Source organism: Phyllostomus hastatus, unplaced genomic scaffold (genome assembly GCF_019186645.2).
Source record: "Phyllostomus hastatus isolate PE091 unplaced genomic scaffold, TTU_PhHast_1.1 phas_scaffold_501, whole genome shotgun sequence".
In the NCBI taxonomy this organism is placed as follows: Eukaryota; Metazoa; Chordata; class Mammalia; order Chiroptera; family Phyllostomidae; genus Phyllostomus; species Phyllostomus hastatus.
The window spans coordinates 27193972-27209448 of NW_025334033.1; the positions used below are offsets into that span (position 1 = coordinate 27193972).

General features: G+C 41.9%; 1 protein-coding gene across 1 annotated transcript in view; it reads left to right on the forward strand.

Annotated features, from left to right (window-relative positions):
- Window positions 1-122: 122 nt before the first annotated feature.
- Window positions 123-15477, forward strand: part of RAB8B (RAB8B, member RAS oncogene family) — a 59811-nt gene continuing 44456 nt past the window's right edge. The window contains exon 1 of the mRNA XM_045822935.1: window positions 123-332. Coding sequence (XP_045678891.1) covers window positions 209-332 — 124 coding nt within the window. The 5' untranslated portion in view covers window positions 123-208. The remainder of the gene's footprint in view (window positions 333-15477) is intronic.

Here is a 15477-nt window from a genome sequence, read left to right on the forward strand (position 1 = left end):
GAAGCCCCGGGGCGTGGGGCGGTGATGACAAAACCCCGGCGGATTGGCCACGCGGGGCGGGGCGCGCAGGACATCTCTAAGGGAAGGGGCGGGGTGGGGGCGGTGCTAACAGCAGCGGCTGGGCGGGCACGCCCCCCCATCCCTGGCCCCCTCCCCGCCTCGCTCTGCCGCTGCTCTCGCTCTCCGGTCAGAGGGCCGGAGCGAGAAGATGGCGAAGACGTACGATTATCTGTTCAAGCTGCTGCTGATCGGAGACTCGGGGGTGGGCAAGACCTGCCTCCTTTTCCGCTTTTCCGAGGACGCCTTCAACACCACCTTCATCTCCACCATCGGTGAGGGAGGGGCCGCGGCCAGCGACTGGGAGTGAATAGGGGGCGGGTGCGAGGGGGCTTTGGGGGGCCCGGGGATGGGACCCCGGGGACGGCGGGACGGCGAGGGCAGTGGGAGAGGGTAAAGGCGTGAGGGAGAGGGGCGAGCAGAGATGCGAGGGGCAAAGGACGGGGAAGGGGAACCGGAGGAACAAGGACCAGGGGTATTAGGGGAAATGAGAGGGTTGGGAGGTGACAGGGAAGGGTCTTAGAGGGACAAAGTGTGTGGCGGGGGAGAGCACAAGAAATCTCACCGAAAGAGAGAAAGGCACAGTGGGTGTAAAATGGATTAAAAGACAGGAAAAAGGAAGGAAATGTGAAGGGGGAAATGAAAGGTTGGGGTAATAGGAGGGACGTGAAGTAAAGGAACAGAGGACACAAGGGACAAGAATGGTGAGAATCCAGCAATGGGAAGGGAATTCAGGGGAATAAGTCATCAGGAGGTGAGAGACGAGGGGCACAAGAGGTCTTCACAGATGTCATGGTAGGGGGCAGAAGAAAACTGGATAGGAGAAGAGTTCAGGGGACCAGAGGATACAACGAGGATACTTGGCGGAGAAAGTAGAGGAGAGCTGGGTGTGAGATAAAAACAGAAAAAGGAAGCAGGATATGCAGCACCGAGGTTGAGCAGCGAAGACAGAGAAGGTGGGAAAAGGAGAGGAAAAGGAAAGCAGTACTTTCTTCAGTAACTGGGAGCACTGTTACCATTTTCTCTCCTTACTTCCTTTCTGGATCAAGTGCAGGAAAAAGAGAAAAAGTGACTACTAACGATAGGATGGTGTCTGTGGAGCAATAAATTGTTCTGTGAGTGTTACCAGTATTAAGAGAATTGGTGACTTTAGGGAATAGTGCGGTCAGGAAAATACAACTCCTTAACTACCATCTCCTGCAAAGCAACACTTTTCAATTTTTAAAATTCTTGGGCTTGAATGTTTAATAACTTAGCTGAGGAATCTGCCTGCCTCCCTGTATATGTTGCTTTGGTTTTAATTATTAGTTGCTCAATGAATCACAGCATACAATACTTCCCATTGATTCAGTGTTTTCTGATCTTGGCTGGGAGCTGTCCTCCTCCTTTTGTACTGGAAGACTATGTAGGTAACAAATTCTCTCACTATAAACTGAAGAGGAAATCAAAGCTGGTTTTATGCTGCCTATACAACATCATTTTCCGTGTTAAATAGCGACAGTTAATTAAGTACCTTAAGAATCTTAGCTTTTGGTTGGGTGGCGTTTATGGCTGTTAAGAGTAGCTCACTTAAGCATCTTTCAAATTGTTCTTATGGCCTATTTCACCATGAATTTTGGGGATTATTATAGGGAGCTAGTACTATGGTAGTAAGTATATTTGATTATTTGTATATTTTAAGGATAATTTATCATTTTTTAAAAAGAATATTTGGTTATAGGGTGGTTTTCAAATCAAGTACTAGGAGGTTATGGTTTGTTGGTTTGTTCTGGCCTCTTCCATATGGACTGAGTGGTCTGAAACCTCCTGGGTGTTATGATGTCTAGGCTTAGGGAAGTTTGAGTTGCAAGTTCTTGGCAGGCAGTTTTGAGTGGGACTTTTTCTTTTCTGAGGAAGCAGATTTTAAATGTCATGTCTCAAGTGTATTCCTAAGAGATTTGGTTGAGCTGTTACAACAACTAAAGGGCATTAATTTTGATGTTGGTACTAATTGCAAAACCCTGAGTAACCCTTTTACATTGTTTTTTTTTGTTGTATTTGTTTGTTTGTTTGTGTGCTGTAATTTATTGATTTTAGTGAGAGAGAGGAAGGGAGAGAAAGAGAACATCAGTTTGTCATTCCACCAATTTGGGCATTCACTGGTTGGCTCCTGTATGTGCCTGACCAGGGATGGAACCCGCAACCTTTTAGTATTGGGACAGCGCTCAAACCAACTGAGCTCCCCGGCCCGGGCCTGTTTTACGTTGTTGAATGCATGCAGCAGTCCAGTTGGTAAAGGACAACTTCTGACAACTCCACTGGGCAGTCTTTTGTCTATTCGACGTGTGACCCTCCCAGAAGCATTCTCCTGCTTTGAAAGTGAGGGAGTTCTACAGATGCTGTTTCTGTTAAGCTCTTTGGATGACCTTTGCTTGTTTGTAATAGTTTTATTAGTTTCCCCCTTTTTGCCTTAATTTTTGTCCCACAGTTTCTGTGAAGGGTACTACTTCCATTTACAATAGTAGCTTTTAAGAATTACTTTTAGTTCTGAAGGATGAGAATCTTGCATGGATTTTATTTTTTAATTGAAATTCCATTCACTGGAGGGTTGCAGCAATTAAGGCATGAAAAACAGTGTCCTGGAACTGTTTAGAACAGGTGGTAGACAGTTAAATGAGGTGAATCTCATGAATAATCTTCATCTTTGCATTTTCTGTGGGGTGGATGTGGTAAAAGGAGGCTGTGAGCTGCGTCTTCAGCTGACACAAGGAAGGGGAAACCCTCCGTGCCTCTCGTTTCGCCGCAGAGCCCCGACAGGAAGTGGCAGCATGCTGCCTCCGAACGGTAGAACAATTTCTATACCTGAAACCTAATGCTTTGTAGTTGGAAGTAAGTTAGGAAAGTAAGGTGAGTATTAATACCATCCTAGTAAAAATTTCCACACACTTTCCACTGACTGCAAACACAGGCTGGGAACGTCCACATCTCCAGCCGCAACATCCCACTCACTCAGCACCCCTTCCCACCCCAGGGTGATCTGAAGTTGCTGAGGTGAGAGCTAGTGAGCCCTCCCCTCCCAGTCATGAGTGTTTGAAGTCCCTAAGTGTGCAAGTTCCTGGGTTATTATGACTAGACTTTGATGAGGCCTGCAGCAGCATTGCTGACAAAACTTGATAAGGTCCGTGTCACAGAAGAGACCCGTTTCTTACCGCCTGGGGTTAGTGTGAGTGTGTGTGTGTTTTGGTAGATATGGATGCTCCATGCCTGTTTCTTCTCACAAGGGTACATTTTAAGACTCAATTTTGGTTTGTCAAACTTTAAGTAGTTTTAAAAGGGGCATCTTGCTGTCTTTAGACACTTTTCATAGAGCTTCTGCCATCGTGAAAGGAAGGAGACCATTAGCTGTTTTCATTGCAGATGCGGTTGTCTCACAGGTGCTTTCTTCTTCCTTTTCTAAGGTGCTGCTGTCTTCCTGGATGTCCTGGCTCCCCTTGTTTCCGTTTTACTCTGTTGGGTGGTATTAATACTTGAGAACTGACAAAAGTTGTTTGATAGGTTTCTCCAAACCCTTTACCTCGTCATAATTAATGTGTAATTAAATGTCTATAAAATGTAACATTAAGACAACTAGGAAAGAGCTATACAGTTAGCTTTTATTATATTTTCTATGGGATATGAGTGCCTTTTAATACTGAGACAAGGGCACGTTGACATCCTGGAATGGCCTGGACTAAATATGGTGCTGGCAGAGGAAAAAGAACACCAGGGCCTGTCCTCTGACAGGACAGTCTGAGCCTCTTCCCTTTGCTGTCTTTCCCCTGCCGTCTTCCCCACCCCCACCCCCACCGTCTTCCTGTTAGGGTACTTCCTGAGTGGTTTCATTTTAGTATAGTCATAGTTTGACAGCAGAAAGAGTCTTAGAGATTATCTACTTTATGCTCTGGCCCTAATTTTACAAATAAGAAAGCTAAGGTTAAGTTGACGTTGTCAAGATCACACAGATGGTTGTAGCAGAGCCCCCAGTGAACCTCAAATGCAAGCCTGTGTCACTTTTCATAATCAAGTTGCTGCTGTTTCTGATCAATATGACCATTGTCATAAACTTGTCACCACCTTTTCTAGGAAGGAATTAGGTTTTGCACATAGGCTTACATGTGGAGAAAGTGAAATGCCCCCACTTTGATTAGCCAGTTCTGTTCGGGGAAATGGCAAATGCTCATGCAATGATTCAGAGTGCTGTAGGAGCAGGTACAGGGATAGCTCAGCATACTATAGCTGTCCTTTGCCCTTTCTGTGTCTACAGTTTCAGGTTAGGAGATCAAAGGGCATCCTGTCATTAAAACTCCTTCGATGTACGAAATAAATAATGAAATCATGTTAATAGTGCTGTGCTGGTTATTGCCGCAGCCTCGTTGCACCAGAGCACTTTTTAGATGTTTTATTTTGTAACATTGCATTTTTTTCCCTTGGATTCACTTTTCTCAAAATCAGGGGTTGACAAACTGTTGCCCATAGGCCACATGTGGCTTGCAGCCTGTTTTTCGCAGTCATAGGCTAAGAATGGTTTTTACATATTTTAAGGGATATTAAAAAATCAGCCAACAAAGAAGAATATGCAACAGAGACCATATGTGTCCCGCAAAGCTTAAAAATATTTACCATTTCTTTATAGAAAAGTTTGCCGACCCAGGTTAAAATTAAAAACTGTTTTTCGTTGGTAGCAATTCAAAGCTTTTTTTTAATAAGACTTATTGATGGAAAAACAAACTTTGTCATGTTTACATTTTTATCCAAGATGATATCAACATTTGGCTGAGTATAATCCAGATAGATACATAGAGCAAGTTGATCTTAATTTTCATAGTTGGTTTTGTTCGTTTCATCCTTTCAAACAAAAATATGCACAGAACATTCATCTTCAAATTGAACATTTTGTACATAAAGCCTTATTTTAATCTCATTGTGTTCTTTCAAAGCTGTCAGTAGATTTCTAAGTGATAGCTTTAAAGTAATAACAATACCTCAGAAAAGGTAGAATTTAATACTTGATAATAAAGGGTTAACCTCATGTCTTCAGTTCATGTTCTAGTAAATGAAAAAAACTGCCCGAAAAATTAAGGAGGGGAGTGGGGAAACAGAGTCTAGAATACAGACATCGGTGTGTCTTAAGCGTAAGTGTACTTTAATAAGGAGCTTGGCCAGCTGTTCTGTGTGGCAACAAATCAGAGAAGAGATTCTCTTGGCAACAGCACCAAGATTATTTGGATCCACAGAGAAGAGCTGGAAGGAAATGGGTTTGCATACTGTCTTGGAGGGAAATAAGTCTAGTCTTTGAAGACAAGGAAAAATTTAGCAGTTGGCTTTTGAATTGAATCTGATAACTGAATCTGAGAGAACCATGGAATCAGAAGTGGATGGATGACCAGGATGCTGCTGGCATGGCCTGGAGCTGGTTCTCCTTTAGGCCTGATTGCCTGCACACACAGCAGTCCTGGGGACCATCCCTCTTGTACGTGTTAGAATTGCTATTTGGAAAAATTTTGCAGGAAAGACGTTTTCATAGCAGAATAAGAAGAACATTAGAGTGGGGTTGGGGCAGTAGATTTAGGTTGTTAGCAATAATATTGTGGAACAAACATAGTGTGAAGCTTTTGACAGGTAAGTAGCCAGTGAAGTGGACTTGTCCGTGTTTGGTGTGAGGAAGATAGCGTGGTGCCTTAAGGAGAGCAATGCATCTGGGGTCAGATCTGGGTTCTTGTCCTGGCATCTGCCTTTCCTAGTTTCCTGGCCATTTGTGAGTCAGGCTACTCCCAGGCCTTGGCTTTTTCATCTATTATCGAGAGTAATAATATCGTACCAATTTTTCAGAATTGCTGTGAATGCCTTAGGGCAGAAATCAAGTCTTATTTACCTTCAAATCACCAAGGCCTGTATTAAATGACCACTCAGTTGGATGAGTGAATGACTGGATAATGAATTGTGAAAGCACTATGTAAGTTGTAAAGCACTACTTGTATTTTAGAAATTATCTTTCATAATATTATAGATGATATATCTGATAAGATTAAAAGTGCTGAATATGTATTCTTTTGACAAGAATGCTATTTGCTCCAGTATGAAATGCTGTCTTTCTATGATCAGTTTTAAAGGGATGTTTTAAAATGTGCAACTTATTTCGCTTATTTTTCAGACTCCATAATAAGCTGTTTAACACCATGCTTCCAAACCCCACTAACATAAATACCAAAGAGAAAATGAGTGAAATCACTGCGTTTGCTTTTGAAGAGCCATTTCAGCTTTGTCTCTGCCCATTAGATTTAAACAATGCAACAGATGCCTGTTAACAGTTTTGTGCCCAGTTTTAATTAGCAGATGGAGCCGTGTTTGTATCTGTGTTCTGCCCAGCACTCCTTTGAGTGACAGGGTAGTGAGTGGATTGGAACTTAGTGTTTGTGTTGAATAAAGCCAAATTCTATTTTTAAAACGATGAATATAAACCTTTATTATATAGAACCATTTGCATATCTCACTGGAATAGCATAGTGTCTGGAGTAAAACTAGTGTTTGCAGTTGTGTTCTCTGCTCTTATTTAAGAAAAAAATCACCATTTTTTAGCTTAAATGCAGGTTTTACTGTATCTTGAAGCTATCAGGAAGTGGCTTTCTTTGAAGATCCATTTCAATATTTTGGCATAGTATGTTAAGGCATATGTGAAGCCTGGACAAAATAGGCTTTACTGACAGATTGGTAGATTCCACCTGGAATCTGTCAGATTCCAGGTGGAATCCTGTGTTGTATAGCATTCTGAGGTCCTGTCTCAGCTCAGCGATCTCGAGGGCTGTCATGGATCCCTGGTGTCTGCTATAGCAGTGGAGGGAGGAGTGGATGGCAGCGTCATACACGTACACTGCCTGTTTCCTAAAGTGAGTAGGTAGCAATCCAATGCATTATGTCTAAATTTCCGTATTAGAAATATTATTGGTGAGTGATTATTGGATATATTGTATATGGAGACGTGTCCTTTTCTCGTTTTTCCTATTGAATGTAGGAAAGTCCCTGAATTTGTGTTTTGGAACTTTTCTTATTTTGATTTGAATTAATAAGAACCTTAAAGGAAGTGGATGCCTGATGGCAGAAGAAGAAATAAGCCTGCTTTTTGTTTTATTTTTTTTGTTACTTAGTTACTCAGGACTTCCTTTGGGAAGCCATATACAGTGGTGGAAACAATTTGGAAAGTCTCCACAGCAGCCCTGTTACTTGGCTGTGATGAAGTATTTTGTTGCTCTCCTACCTGTAGCATTCAGCATCAATTTAATTTGGCACTTTAGTATTTACCTGTTGCTGAACCTTCGGACATGAACTTGGCTCCCAGGAGAAAACGCTAAAGCCGTACATGTCCTTAATGTTCATCAAGTTTATTCTTGTCACCACTGAGAGAGACTGGACGACAGTGCAGCTTGCGTCCCATGACAGCATTGTGGGACTTCAGAGCACCTCGAAAAAGCTGGGTTAGGTTGGAATCTCACCTCATCATGATGCACACCAACCACAAAGCAGTTAAGCAACGTGTGTAGTGTTGCACAGCTTTCCTGGCAGAGCTTGGACTGACGTGACTTCCCCCAGATCACATTATAATTTTGCGTGTTTTGGCAAAGCACTTGGCAGTAACTATTTTAATAACTCATAGATATTTTCCTGATACATAAAGTAGAAGGACAATCTCTAAAATGTGTGAAGAGGTTTTCCCATGAAATATAAGTGATGTATTTAAGAGCAGAATTTTAATAGTTTGTTTCTTGGGACACTAGGCAATATTTATCTGGGATAGGTATTGTAAAATATTCTAATGTCATACACACTGACAAGAAAAGAAATTCTGGGATGTTCTTAATTAAATTACAGTGGGGTGTAGAGTGAGAGAAAGAGCGGTTAGGCTGTGAATAGCTGGGGGCCAGCTAACCAAACCGTTCACATTCCTGAGTGTGTGCTGGAACTTTGAATTAACTTCCAGGTGGCTATTATCTGAAAGAAGGGATAGCCAGGCGCCATCAGATCCCTGAAGCCTTCTTCACATCTTGTTTACACAGGAACTTTTCAGGCTGTTGCCCATCACCAGTCCAACGGAGCAAATACTTCTTCCTCACATCTCTGCACCTGTCCCGGCACTAGCCCCGTTCACCCTCTCCCACCCCCTTTACCTGTAGCCAGTGTAAATTCTTCAGAACAACATACATCTTTCTTCCCCCTACTTTATGGATGGGTAAACGGGCTGGCCAACTCTCAGGTGGCAGACGTGCTGTCTTTTCCACCTGCTGTTGATTTTAGACTTCATGCCCCAGGACCTGGTCCTTTCCCCACCCACTCCCCCTTACTGGCAGTTGCCCAATAAACCCTTTCTTTTAAAAAGATTCTTAGCCAGGGAGGTTAAAATTTTTCTTTAACAACCAAAATATACAAAATCCATTACAAAAAAACGAGTTTATGTTGTGAGAAGTCAGTGACTAATCCTACTGTAATTTGGTTTTGCTCATAAATTTGGATGGAGTAGCTGTTTATGGTTTCAAGTGAAGAATACTTAACTTTTTTTCTTCTTGTGGTCTCTGAATAAAATCTTGAGATGGCATAGGAAACAATTCTTTATTGAGAGTTAACTTCTGTTTCTAGAATGACCCAGACCACCTCATTTCACTCCTCCATGAACACCTCACCCACACCGAGATTTGGGGACAGGAGATGGGATTGGAAAGAGAATAACGAAGGCAACATCCTACCCTCCTCCCTTATCTATTTCTTTGGCTACTTGGTCAGTCACTTGCTTTTGTTAGCAGTTGGAGTAAACTCTTGGGTTTTAGAAACTCCAGCCTAAAATAGTTCGAGAATTAACAGTGATCTCTGACTGCATCGCTCTCTTATTGTTTAGAACTAGAACATTAAAAATGGTGCTTGTCTCAGTCACAACTGACATACAGTGGTATCATACAGTGACACGCAGGAAAGGGCGTCATCTACAAACAGTAATTTGAGTGAGTGCATTTCTTGTTTTCTCAACTATTGTTTGAAAATTTTCAGTTCTTGTAGAAGCATGAAAAATTTGTGAGACAGTTGAAATAATTTTTTTCACTTTCACAAATTTCCATTACAATTAAAATTTAAAACATGCTTATATAGTATAGTCAGAGATGTGTCTCTGTCATGGCCCTTCAGACTTCCACTCTGATAAAACACCATTCCATTTTAAACTTATATTGTGATCTCATTGTATGATTCAGCACATTTTTAATCAAGTTATCTCTTTATTATTATGAAATAGAGTGTGTAGTTCTCTGAAAAACAGTTGACGCATGTTTCCGGTCGGTCATGGCACAAGTTCCTCCCAAGGAAGTTCGACTAGGCCTGTTTTCTCACCATGCAGGCAAGTGCAGGCTTCGATGGTCTTCAGAGTTTCCTCTGGCCGCAGCGTTCTGTGAATCTCTGAAACCAAGGAGTGTCTGTAAGGAAAAGAGGGTTTGTCCTTTTTGTTCTTCAGTTAATGATCATAGGCAAGGGCTCTTTTGCAGGTGGACACCAGTGTGTTGATGACATGAAGACAGAAGGAAGAAGCAGGAGCATTAGTTCATTCAAGCCCAACCTGTGTTGATCTTGTTAGTTAAACTTCCTTGGTACTAAAGAAACGGCATGCTGTGTTCGAGTCCTGACCTTCAAAATGCCTTGATTTTGGTAATAAAGCTAAATGCCACCAGAATAACTACTTGAAAGTTGTAAAAATGTTACTTCAAAGGAGATGCATATTTTCAAATTATCTTATTTTCTTCATATAAAATATGGCAAAGTAGGTGAAATATAATGTAAAATAATAAAAGCCTTTTGCTGCTTAGGTATGCCGATGCTCAATTTCTGTTTGGCAGGTGAGGGTCCTGAGGTTCAGAGGCATGGAGGTTGGTTAAGGTCACACAGAGCCTGGCCTCGAGCTTTGGTTTTCTGAATTCCAGTGTCTCTTATACCTCATATGCCTCCAGTTCTCTTGCTATGAAAAGACATTGATGGTAGAGCATAAAATCTGGATGTGGTTAGTCAACATGTGGGAGAAACGTCAGACCAAACTAGGGGATATGGGTCCCAGTACCTCTCCACCCTCGATTCACCATGTGCTTTGGCCAAGTCTTTAATCCTTTCGGGGCCTTTTTTTTCTTTTCTTTTTCTTTTTTGGCCTTCGTTGTTTTAATCAGTAAAAAGGAGAAGTTGGGAGAGAGAGCTTCAGGGATTTGTCAATCAACTAACAGTGATTTGTTTAGTAGGTTCACTAAATTCGCAAACAACATTATTAGTCCACAAATTTTGAGAGGGGCAAGAGTAACAAGTATCCAGGCAGTTTTACTGCAATGATGAAAATGACTACAAATGGATAAATACTTGTATTTATGTTATGAAAGTACAGAGGGGAGGTAGAGGCAGACTTCTAGGAGGAAATGTCACCTAAACTAAGATCAGAACCTGAAGGAGTTGGCTGGGTAAAATGGGAGAGCCTAAGGAGGGACGACTCTTCCCCACATCTGCCAGACCGCACGGCCTCTGCAGGGACTTGGAGAAATCCTGTCTGACTAAAGCCTCAGGTAAAGCGGGGCATGCCCTGAGAGGTGAAGTCGAAGGGTAATAGAGGACAGATTACAAAAGGATTCTAAACCTGTTTGGGGGGTCTGCACTTTTATCCTGAGCATGTAGTCACTGGGTATTTTACACACAGAGACCAGTTAGGAGATGGGCAGACAGTCTTGGTTGTCCCTTCCCTTCGCTGGGACCTGTACTGTTTATGAAGTACTTTCATTCACATCACAATTTCAATTTCTCAATATTCCTGTCCGTGGACAGAGATCATTATCTCCATGTTCTAGGCAAGGAAGCCAAGGTTCTGATCAACCAAGGAAGCAGGTAGAGGAGCCAGGACTCCAGCCTCTCACTTCAGTTCTGAACCACAGTGTGTTCATGGCAACCTGCTTCTCCAAACAGGTCCTGGAGTTTTCCATGGGACTCAGTGCATTGGCACTTAGCCTGTGGTAGTGGTCACTTCCAGTGGTCTGTTAGAATTGTGTAAACTGACCAGCAGACCCTTGAGAAACATGTTTAGTACAAAGAGGAGATCAACCTCTTTGTGGACAGGACCCAGAAGAGCTATTGCAGACATGCATCACATTGCCCGTTGGCCCTGGGAGGTCAGTGAACTTGTGGTTTGGGGCTGTCTCCCGACCTCTAACCCAGTCCCATAGAAGCAATCAAATATACACGCAGCAGAATGTGGGCAGGAGGGGACAGTGTTTAATTATGAGTCCAACCCTTTTTGTGGTAAAGAAACTAATTATGTCAGAAATCTCAGTGTTGCCTCTCCACGTGGTTTGTAGGATTGTTAAGTTTCTGTTGTTGGCCTTAGATAGACTATAACATTACTAGGAGCAGCCACCACAATTGTGAGCTTCCTTCCTTGGACAGATGAGATTTAAACTTCCTGTTAGCCTGTCCTTTCCTTTTTTTCAGAGTGAAGTTGTCTCCGCTCTGGGTTTTGTTTGGAAAGCCGTGGTTGGCAGAGTTTTCCTCAGAGTCACAATGCATTGTAGACTAGCCTGACACCTGATTTGTTTGCTAACTCCGAGTCTCCAGAATGGTGCAGTGAGCCAGAAAGCAGAAAGTAGCTAAATTTGGTATAATAAAGTCCATCTGCTAAAATTCATGAACTTGCCTGAGAGGAAAGCCCCTAGGTCCCCACTTAGCCAATGGATTCTTGATTAGTACAGTGGTCATTGGTTTCACTGAGCCCCTGAAAGATCAGAAGCAAGGCTGAGGCCCTCCTAGAGGCAGGTGACCAGCATCCAAGTGGAAGAAATGGTGTGGTACCCAGCGATGGCATTTGTTGTATGACTTCAGGCAAGTCAGTAGTAAACTTTCTAGGCTTCCATTTCTTCATAAGCAAAAAGAAAGTGTTGTGCTAGGTATACTCAGAAGTCCCTTCCCAAACTCTGCTCCTAAATGATCCTGTAGACTCCCTGACAAAATAGAAAAAGTGGAAACGAGAACTCAGAATAACATTGTATAAATAAAAGAACTTGGGCTTTTGAGGCAGTTTCAAATTTGAATCCTGGTCCCGCTAGTTGGTATTTGCAAGCCTTGGGCAAATTATTTAACCAGTTTTCCTTACTGATAAAGGCAGAATAGTAACTCCTATGTCAGATTTTTGTTTTATTTTATTTTTGAGAATGAAATGAATTATTGTTTGTATACAATCTTTGACACATGGAAGACGCACACACAAAAAAAGGCACTTGTGTGTGAACGTGTGTGAGTGAAGGTCCTGGGGCCTTTACTGTTAGAACACTTGCCCTTAATGATAAGAGCTAGCCTTTATCGAGTTCTTCCTGTATACCAGGTGCAGCTCTAGGCATTTCACATGAATTAACACTTTTTTATGGACTGACCTTTTAACTCTCAAACAACCTCATAGGTGCATTCCATTGTTCTTTCCATTTTCCAAATGAGGTAATTGAGGCACAGAAAGGTTGAATAACTTCTCAAGGTCACACAGCTAGTAAGTAGTGGAATCAACTCAGACTCGAATCCAGGCAGTTTGGTTGCAGAGTATGTGTTATCAACCACTGTGCCTTTTGTCCCAGGAGAGTCAGAAATATTTAAACATACAAACAAACAAACAAAAAGATGGGTTATCTTTAAGAAAGCCATGTGCTGCAAGTTCAACAATGGCACCTCACCTTACCAGCTGGGTGATGTCACCAGTTCTTTTAACCTCCTTGGTCCCAGTGCCCTCATCTGCAGAGGACTGTTGTGCGGCGGTTTAGTAGTCCTGTAATGAAGCCTTTAGCACAGGGCCTACCTACCCCACAGTCAGGCTCAGTGACATTTTGGTTACATAATAGGATGTGCTTCAGTTTTCTTGAAAGTGAGTTCTTAAAGTTTAGGACCACATAATGTGTTTTACAAAGCTAGAAAGAAATATTTGTCTTTAAACTCATTCCCAGAGTGAAGGTGATTGTCTCTGGCATCCTCTGGTGTAAGGAGGTGTCCCAGAGCAGCAGTCCTTGACCTTGGGCCCAAAATGTCAGTGTAATGTAAGGAGCAAGTTGTTTTTATGAAGCCTTCCAGCTGCTGCAAACTCTGAGGGCATTTTGAATTCTTTCCTTTGGGTGAAAATAAAAACAAAAACCAAGTCAGTGTAGAATACCCTGTTTAGAAAGGACAAAGGTTTCAAATGAAAATATCCTCTGTTAGGGCCCTGAATTTTAAGTGCAGTGAGTTTCCAAATGAAGTCTCCTGAATCTTAATGAGTTTGTTTGCATACATGAATTTGAACAATACATTAAATCTTGAAATACTGTAGCCTATTTTAATGGAGTAAATTACCCAACTTGAAAGTTAGTTAATAGGCTTCTCCTTACCTAATAGTCAAGATGACGATACTTTAATCTCAAGAAGTCATTAATCACATTTTTATAATATCGATACATGTTGTTAATTTCTTTTCAGTCATTAAACTATCTCATCAAGAGAATTAGTGAAATAAATGTGTCATTATAAGCATAAAGCATGATTTCCCCCCTTTTAACACTTTTCTTTCTTGTGCTATCTAGTACATGATGATGATTACATTTACGTGGTAGACGTAAGTCTGCAGTTGGGTTTGGGTTTTTACCCTACTTGCTTTGAACCAGAGAAGTGAGTTGAGTTGCTTTTCACCAGTTCAAAAGATTTTTCAAACGTTAAAAAAACCCCCGCCATATAAAGAGGTAACAGGGATGAGATCATGAAGGGCCTCAAAGGTCAGTGTAAGGAAGATGGGTTTTATTCTGACTGTAGCTGAAAGGACATATGCAGGGTTATATGCAGGGAAGTGACACATTCGGTCTATAAATTAAAAAGCTACAGTGGTTTTGAGAGAGTTAATTTGGAGGTTGAATGGTGCTGTAAAACCATGCCATGGAACTCTGATCCAGTCCCTTCCCTAAAACAATGTTACATCCAGAAAACTGTTGTGTTAAAAATGTTCATATGGCTGGAGTCTTGCCTTCTAATGAAGCATAAAGATTGTGATGGTGGGTTCAGTTAATGCATCAAGCATTCCAATGTGCCAAAATGATGGTAAGGGCAGAGGCTTTCGGGACATCACATCTGCTTGTGAACTTCTGGAGAGCAGGAACTTGCTTCTTCAGAGCTCATTTATCTGTTGTGCAGGCACACTGTATTCCTTTGTGGAGTAAGTGAACCAACACCATATATTTTCTTCTTAGGAATGGATTTTGGGCTCCTGCAATAGTGGTATGTCATCCATTAGCACATACATAAGCTTCAAAGGATGTGTAATTATCACCTGTTATTGCTTCTGGTCTTTTTCTAGATGTGAGAACGATAAAGTCAACCTGTTTCTCTTTCACCCAGAGTATTTATAATAACAGATGGCTGCTAACTTCATTTATGCCCAGGCATAAATGCCCACTTTCTGGGGCATGGAAGGCCCTCAGTAATAGCTTGTTGAATGGACGCTTGATGGCTAATGGTACTGTCCTCAAGTGCAGCTGTTCATGTTGTACACAGCAAGTGACTCCTCTCTGCATTTGTTTTCCGGAAAAGACTGCGTGACTCCCTACCAAGAATTTCCTCAACTTTCTTAAGATCTGTAATTTCTGGGTATTTTCACCTTCTCTCATTTCCTTTCCCCTTCTCCCCAAGGAGCTATGCTGACCTGTTGGTTGATGTTCTTGATTTAATTAATACCTTCCCATTGTCCTGGGACCCAGCTCTGGCAGTGTTCCCCTCCTATCTTACATCTTCTGTCTTCTCTTTCTCTTCTTGCCCTTTCTACTGTTCTTTCAGTCCTGTTGAAACTGTCCCCATTCAAATAAGGGGACAGAATCTTTTAAATTCGCTGCTTCCTCAAGTCACTCATCTCCCCATCTCCTGTCCTTTGTGTTTAAGTTTTTATTATATTTTTGTTGATTATGCTATTACAGTTGTCCCAATCCCCCCCCCCCTCGCTTAGTCCGCCTCTGCCCAGTACTCCTCTTCCCTCCAGCAATGCCCCCCTCCCGTAGTCCATGTCCATGGGTCATGCATATATGTTCTTTAGCTTCTCCATTCCTTATACTATTCTTAACTTTCCCTGGTCTATTTTGCACCAACCAATTATGCTTCTTATTTCCTGCACCATTTCTCCATTCTCTCCTTTCCCTCTCCGAGCTGATAGCCCTTCAAATGATCTCCATATCCATGATTCTGTTCCTGTTCTGATTGTTTACTTAGGTTGGTTTTTTAGGTTTTGTGGGGTTTTTTAGATTCAGTTGTTGATAGTTGTTAGTTTATTGCCTTTTTAATGTTCATGGTTTTGATCTTCTTTTTCTTAAATAAGTCCCTTTAATATTTCCTGTAATAATGTCTTGGTGGTGGTGA